Source organism: Oryzias melastigma, linkage group LG8 (genome assembly GCF_002922805.2).
Source record: "Oryzias melastigma strain HK-1 linkage group LG8, ASM292280v2, whole genome shotgun sequence".
Classification (NCBI taxonomy): Eukaryota; Metazoa; Chordata; class Actinopteri; order Beloniformes; family Adrianichthyidae; genus Oryzias; species Oryzias melastigma.
This window is the reverse complement of record NC_050519.1, coordinates 21,328,738-21,336,577: the sequence shown is the minus strand read 5'-3', so window position 1 is coordinate 21,336,577 and position 7,840 is coordinate 21,328,738. Positions and strand designations below refer to the sequence as shown.

The 7,840-nt window shown below is 39.1% G+C and overlaps 1 protein-coding gene across 1 annotated transcript in view; it reads right to left on the bottom strand.

Annotated features, from left to right (window-relative positions):
- si:dkeyp-75h12.7 overlaps window positions 1–7,840 on the bottom strand; it is a gene marked incomplete in the record, with an annotated part of 13,147 nt that overhangs the window by 909 nt on the left and 4,398 nt on the right. Inside the window, 4 exon segments of the mRNA XM_036213364.1 lie at window positions 1,410–1,588; window positions 1,682–1,851; window positions 3,466–3,586; window positions 3,755–3,962. Coding sequence (XP_036069257.1) covers window positions 1,410–1,588; window positions 1,682–1,851; window positions 3,466–3,586; window positions 3,755–3,818 — 534 coding nt within the window.

The window sequence follows — 7,840 nt, the reverse complement described above, 5'->3', positions numbered from 1 at the left end:
GTGCTTCCATCCATCCATCCATCTTCTTGGCCGCTACTTCCCTTTCGGGGTCGCGGGGGTGCCGGAGCCTATCCCGGTTACTGAAGGGCGAAGGTGGGGTACACCCTGGACAGGTCGCCAGTCTGTCGCAGGGCCTCAATCACACACATTCACTCTCAAATTCACATCTAGGGGCAATTTAGAGTCACCACTTAACCTATGAAGCATGTTTTTGGACGGTGGGAGGAAGCCGGAGTCCCCGGTGAAAACCCACGCATGCACGGGGAGAACATGCAAACTCCACACAGAAAGGTCCCAGCCGGGATTCGAACCGGGGCCTTCTGGCTGTGAGGCAGGAGCGCTAACCACTGCGCCACCGTACAGCCCATTTTACTGATAATCAAGGACGTAAATAAAGAAAATTATTCTAAAAATAGCACTTCTGCTAATCTTACGATGGGGTTGTGATGGGCTGTAAGCTAGCAGGAGGGAATGTAAACAGAAAGTTCCCAGCAACAGTGAGGGGAAGGGGGGGCGGGGTTGCTTCCGGCCAAGAGTCCCTCGTACAACTCACAGATGAATATTTAATGACTTACTGCCGCTCTGCAGAAACTATGTCCTAGAAAACAGCACTTTTTTAAAAATTTGGCTAAAAACAGCATAATTAAAAGTTCACTAGAAATGCTTTGAAAATAGATCATACTTTGGATTCCAGTCTGTTTCTGCACCAGTAAGTTTTAGACTGATATATTATTTTGTCCCATGCAGTTAGAATGTTTTTTCCACTATGGTATAATAAAAACATTTCTATTATTCTTAAAATACTGTGTAACAATTTAAGTTTTTAAGAATCTGTCCTATTTAGGGTTTTATTGAAGAAAACAGCACATAATAAACATTTTTGATCCCTAATCACAATGATTTGTCCCAAATATTACAGTTATTTATACACATTTAGTATAGTTTAGTTTATAGATCAAATTACAGTTATTAAAAAATAGACAACAATTCAAAAATGTCCTTTTGAATTTTTTTTTTAATATAATTATTTTTTTATGACATTTACTACATGATAGGATTTGTTTTAGCTTTATTTTATCTATTTTTTTAAGAATCTTTAACCCTTGTGTTGTCTTGAGGGTAAAACGTGTCCCTTTACTATGTTTAGTTGTAGAAAAAAATACCCCAACTTGATATTTTATGACTTTTCCTGAAGGGACTCCATTATTAAAACTGTTTTTATTTATGTTTACATGTGGAGTATGCATCATTATGAAGCAAAGATTGTATTATGCTGAGTTTCAGCTTATAGATTTTAGATTTAAGGTTGGATGAAGTTGTTTTATTTTGGGGCTTTGGTGGGGTGGGTAATTTTTGACTAAATTCCAGCTTTAAAAGAAGATGAAATAAAGAAGTTGGTGTGAACGGACCTGCTGGTCGGAGGAGTTGTGTTGGTTGTACACAGTCACTGTGGTCCAGGGGTCAATTAGTTTGGTGACAGGACAACATCCTTCCTCAGAGCACCTCCTGTTGGCAGAGCAGGGGAACTGCACCTTTACAGCCAGCCGCTCGTGCTTCCAGGACACAGACACTGATGGAGAGCTGAAGGCTGGACAGTTCATATATTAATAATCAATAAATCACCCACTTTCTGCTCTTAACATATTGGAATACAAGAGTCTGCAGCTTCACTCGTACTTACTGAAGTCGCTGTAGTCAAACTTGAGAGGCTTCATCCAGGTAGTAGAGCTGGGGCTGAAGTGAACGCCAACACGGATCATGTTGTACAACTCAAAGTTTGAGAAGACTGGAGAGACGTCACAGCTTTGAGTGGAGATCCAAACGCACCACGGCACATCCTGCCAGGGGTCCCTGCAGCACAGGAGCACTCGTTCAGTTTGGGGATGATTGTTTGAAATATTTGGTATTTTCTTGCACTGATCATTTTAGAAAGTTTTTATTTTTTTAGGCATTCCCGTATACAGACTCTATCTAATCTCCTTTTCATGTTAGACAAAACATGAAAGAAATCATGATAAAGATGTAAAGGAAGATCTGATGAGCTTTTTCCAACCACAAAATCTTACGCTTCCTGTAAAATTCAACCTTAAATTTAGTGACAACTTTATATGGTTCCAGCTATAAAAAAGTAAAATAAATAAGGTAATTAAGGTAAGAAATTGACCAGAAAGTATTTTAAAAATGCAAAAATAAACATTATAAACCATTTAAACATCTTTGGTTTGGTGAGATTCAAGCATTAAACTGCCATCAACAAATGTGGTTCAACTTCGGCATCATTTTAAGAAAACTAGTAACATTTTTTTTACAAATTGCACATAAAAAATGTCTCTAAAAGTAAATCTGGTTTCCCATAGGGATGTGTGTAGGCAAGAATCTGGCGATACGATACGTATCGTGATACACATCTCGTAATACGATACATATCGCGATATATCCCAAGAATACCAGAACATTTTTTCTTCAAAAACAAAAGTATGACGCTAAAGGACGCTTACAAATAATTAATTAAATATCATCTTGTCAGCATTTTAAATCAATACAACCATCACCAAATGAAATATCGCGATATATCACCAACTCGATTTTTCCCTACGACCCTAGTTTCCCTTCCACTATTTTGTAAACGTTTTTTTCTTTCTAAATAATTTAATTCTTTTTTTTTTTTTTTTTACAACTTTATGCAAAACATTCTTTTTCCCACAATCCTTTAACTAATTTTTACTTAATTTAAGAGTTGCACCAAAGTAACGTGTTGTTTCTTAAACGTTGAAGAGCTTTACTGCTAACAAAAGATTTATTGAAATCATTACTGAGTGTTTTCTTATCCAAACCCAAACTGAATAAAAATTTGTATGAATAAAAATGACATTTATCTGACAGATTTTGAAATTAACCTTTGATTTACCAAAGTTTAAAACTAAGAAAATGATTCTATCCAAACTACAGCAAAGATAAAAGAGTTTTATTATTATTATTTTGACAGACACACTAACAAAGTTTAGGTCATAATTAAATATCCTAAAGTCTGATTTTATGTTTTCTTAGTTTTTCAAAATAAACTTCACCTCATTAGTTGGAATAACGTTAAAAGAATTTTTGGTGTACTTTTTCGCTTAATTTTAAAATAATCTAAATAAACTGCATAAATAAAAAAAACAAATAAAGTGAAGTCCATGTCAAGATTAGACAAATTATGTCATTATTTTGTAGAAAAAAGTGTCCTTAAAATAGAAAACCCTTTATTCCACTTCCCTGTACTGTATGTATTTTTACTATCTGATCTAAAAAGGTTTCATTTGGATTTAAAACAACATAAGCTTAAAGGTCCGATGTCTCCCTACACAAAGGATAAAATCGGATCCATAATAAGGTAAATGGCTAACAAAATTAAAAAAAAGAATCTAACAGCCGAGCTGCACTTCAGAGAATGAGGTCCCACACACAGAGGTATTACTGACTCACCCCTGTGTCTTTGTCTGCACGCTGTAGCTGATATTGGGACTGGCATGTGGACAATCCCACCGCAGGAGGCAACTTAAATCCAGTGATTCCACAGCAGTGTTGCAGGCTAACCCGTCCGACCCTGAAAGGTTCGCACGAAACCAAGACACCAAAAATAGCACAGTCACACCCGTGCTCATTTACCTGCTAAGACCACATGTCTTTGTGCGGCTTTGCAGACACATGGCAGAGGATGAAGAAGAAAAGGAAACGCATCAGAGAACAAAAGAAACATGTCTTCCAAACTCACCTCTGATGAGTAATGTCATAGTGACACACAACTCTAGTGTCCATGTTAGACCATGTGTCCTCATAACACCTCTGACCTCCAGCTCTGGAGAAGCTTAAGCATGAACTAAGGCTGCCTTTTGGAACAAGACTGATGCTGCTTCTGAGAGCCGCCGAGGAGGCAGAATAAACTGCAGGGAGGAATGCTGGAGTCTAGGGGCAGGAATGAGCTGGAGGGGGTGGAGAGGGAAAAAAAGGATTCAATTAAGGACTAGTGATTTTGTAAGAGGATAGTCTGTGTCATCCAATTAAAGAGGAAGGTGAGAAAACTCAATGGCAGCATTAGAACTCACCTGGCTGGGCCAAATCTGCTCTGAAAATGGTGATCAATGTATAACATTCAAATGAATTAACCCTTTATAACTACAGGTTTCATATTTGATACACACGTCTGAGACCCATATCTAATCCGCATCATCAAAACTTTCTTCATGAATCTATTGTAGTCCATCATCCTTCCAGTGGCGCCTCCAGAAATGTGTCCTTTAAATCTTGGGGTGGCACACCAAAACATGACCTATATTTTCTAAAGTCTACTAAAAAACCTGTAGAAAAATATCAGAACATATCTGCTGATATACTTTGATCTATTGTGTCTATGTTCGTAATGTGCATAGACGAATAAAAGTACAGTTAACATTTTGAGGAAAATCAGAGGAACAGCACATGTTAGAGGTTCTGGAGATCAAGTCCAGAGATGGTTTGGACATGTTCGGAGGAGAGACAGTGAAGATATTGTTTGAAAGATTCTGAGAGCTGCAGGAAATAGGTCTAGAGGAAGACCAGAGAGGTTTATGGATGCAGTGAACAAAGAAGAGGAAAGGATGCAGAAGACGGTTAGATGGAGGAAACTCATTGGCTGTGGAGACCCTGAAGGGAAAGCCCAAAAGGAAAAGAAGATTTAAACACATAGGAGAAAAATGAAATTCTCCAGGGAAAAGTTAGAAACTAGCCATTTTTTCAGTTGTCTCAAAGGAACAGGTCGGATTCTTTAGCTGCTGTTTTCTTAAGCTTTGACTGAACTTCTTACACGGAAACACTTGTTTTTTTTTTTCAGGTAAAGCATCGGAACCAGAACAGTTTAACCGCTTATTCCGCCATTTTGGCGACCCCTCTAAAATTTTTAGCTGGCCTTGTCATTAGTTGTTCCAGTTTTTAAAATGTGCTCTTACATTTAAATGTAAACTTGTGTGGTTCATAGCACGAGACGCAGCTTACTCTCCCAATGGTGGGCTTTGGAACCTTCTGTTTGGAGGGTGTAATTTAAAAAATAATAATTTAAAAAAATAATAATCAGATCGTAGATGGAGGCTATTCAATAGTCCAACTGAAAATATCATGAAAAAGGAACTAGTGTTGAAGGTACTGGAGGACGCCCACGTCTGACTGGCTCCAATGGGTGCCATTTGTGCTGCATGACACCCATTGGCCTGCCTCATTCAATGACGTCTGATTGAACCACGTCATCTAATGAGGCCCGGAACAAAGTCACGCAGTCGGTCTGGGTAACATGTCAACCAGCCCTTCACCTTATTACCGTACTCCCCAGCACGGGAGTCCAGTACCACTAGTTCTATGTTAGTGCATTTGTTGGCGAGCGGTATATATACCCCATCTACGAACATGCATGTAAACTAATGGTTTTAAGCTTTAGATAAAAGTGCATTTTTGACAAATTTGGAATCCGTACTTTATGTTTGTTACTTGTAAATAAAAATAAGAATGACTTTAAAGGGGTTTTTTTCTCAAAAAAAATACATTTTGAGCCGCAGTGCATGCTGGGAAAAAATGTGACGCAATTCCGGCAACCTGGGTAATCTTCAGTTTGCCTTGCTGCGCAACTACTTTTATTCAAAAAGTTGTGAAAACCAACCTTACTTTGTAAAGTTTATTTCTGAATATTTTTTCTGATCTTTTGTGATCGCCATGGTGGAAAAATAAACGTGAATATTGGTCTGCAGCAAACTCCGACGTTGTTGGAGTTAGCTAGCTAGCTAGCTCATTTAAATAGTCGTGCCACTAGCTAGCTAGCTGACATCTTTGAGTCGGAATTTGCGCCGCTAACTCCAAGAAAGCCACCTGTATCAAAGACAAGGCTCAGACCCAGACTGTCATCGTCTAAAGATGACATAGCCATAACTGTTGAAAATACAGCGATCTCCTACCGCATTTTGTGGTTGTAAATAGTGATGTGACGTTCTGTTTCGAGGCTTCGAGGCGCGTGTGGAGTAGTGGAGGAGGAGCTTCCGCGAAGCGCGTGTCGAGGCCATAGACTGTATATAAAATAACTGGACAGAGCAAGTCCCCTTACTTCCGTGTTCCATATAGGAACATTCTCAGTCATTTTATATGTCAGAATAATCATTCTTCCTCTGCTGCTTTCTGATTAACTTCTTTTTTCTAATCCTATTTTTTTCAAAGATTTTTTTCCATTATCCCAAGTTATTAGAGTTATAAATTGACCAATCAGATGGCTCAATAAGCGTTTGTGGGTCTGACGTTGAACGTCTGGGGGGTTTGATTGACAGATGACGGGTAGCCAATGGGAGCAGACTTCATCAATGGGTCCGTGAAGACCTTTTAACACCTACTTTACAATTCAACAATGATGTAATCATTGTCCTACTGTTGTTTTCCTCAATGGAATGTACCGATGCAGCAGTTTAAAACAACAAGAGGCGCATGCTGTCGACATCTTTAGATGAGGATTTACTCTGTAGAAATAGATTTCAATCTTAGGTTATGTGCTTTGGACTTTTTTGTTTGTTTAACGTTCGTTTTTCTTTTTTTCATTGTTTTGATTGTAGCTTATAAATTCTAAGTTGCGTATATGCGAACAAAATCACCACCAAAGTTTCATCTTCGCCGCACTTTTCCAGCTTCAGCCTGAATTAGACGCAGCCGTCTGAGGAGCGCGAGACAAACTTGAAAGGACCTGGTCGTATTTTCAAACAGAAAAAAGATCCAGCTGTTCACTTGTTAGGATGGTTATTTATTTTAAATACCGCTGAACGCGCTTCTCACGTGCATCTGATCAGACTGTAACCTGGCCGCACATGTGAAGTAACGCTGCGGCGCGCGCGAGGGGGCCGCGCGCAGTTCGGGCACAGCATCACCCAAATGCTCCTTTTATCTCGACAAAAAGGAATAAATGTAAGTAAATCCCAAAGGACCGCTGACAGAATCAAATGTTGGAATGGTTCTCCCTCAAAGGCTTCAACAATGACTTGTACAATTCTCCGCCGTTATTAAAGTAGAAGCTGTTTACATCCTGCGGTCTCGTGGTCGAGGTGTGGAAAGCGGCAGACGGTTGCAATAAACTCACTCCTGATTGGCGACAGTACTTCCTGTAGATTCCATGACTCAGACCAATCGCTGAAGATTGGTTGCGAATGGCGATTCCGTTTCAGGAAGTGACGATGAAATCGGCGGCCTACTTTCGCGAGGAGAGGAAGTAATGCATTTCCAACGGGGGACCTCATTGCTCGCTCAGTCCATTATTTTTACAGTCTTTGGTCGAGGCTTGCTTCATCTAGGGGAGGAGCTGAAAATGACGACGTCTGCTGCCTGGCTGTACCACGTGACTGATTCATTACATTTGTTTTTACAGAAAAGAAAACAACCTGTCTCGTAAATAATCATCACTGACCATATTTCAGTGCTACTAAAGTGCGATCATTATCCACAGAGGTCCCTTATTATTCGTGGGAGTTATGTTCTAAAATTCACATTATTAAAAAAAAGAAGGTCATGAATGCAAATACAAATTTCTAAAAAGGTCCTTCTAGGTTTTGATGAGTAGAAAACTTTTTTTTACTGTTAAAGGTTGCCGACCACTGCACTAGAGGCAGCAGAAGGGATTTTTCTGTTCATTTCAAAATTGCTGCCTCCATGAAATCTCAAAAACACTTTGGGCGGGAAAAAAGTTTTGCTAATTTCAATATTTTTAAAGAGAATTACGATGGAATATTTTTCAAAGAGTGCACCCTATTCTGTAACCTGATTGGCTGGAGACCTTGTCAATCAATCTCCTCTGTAGAAATGTGCA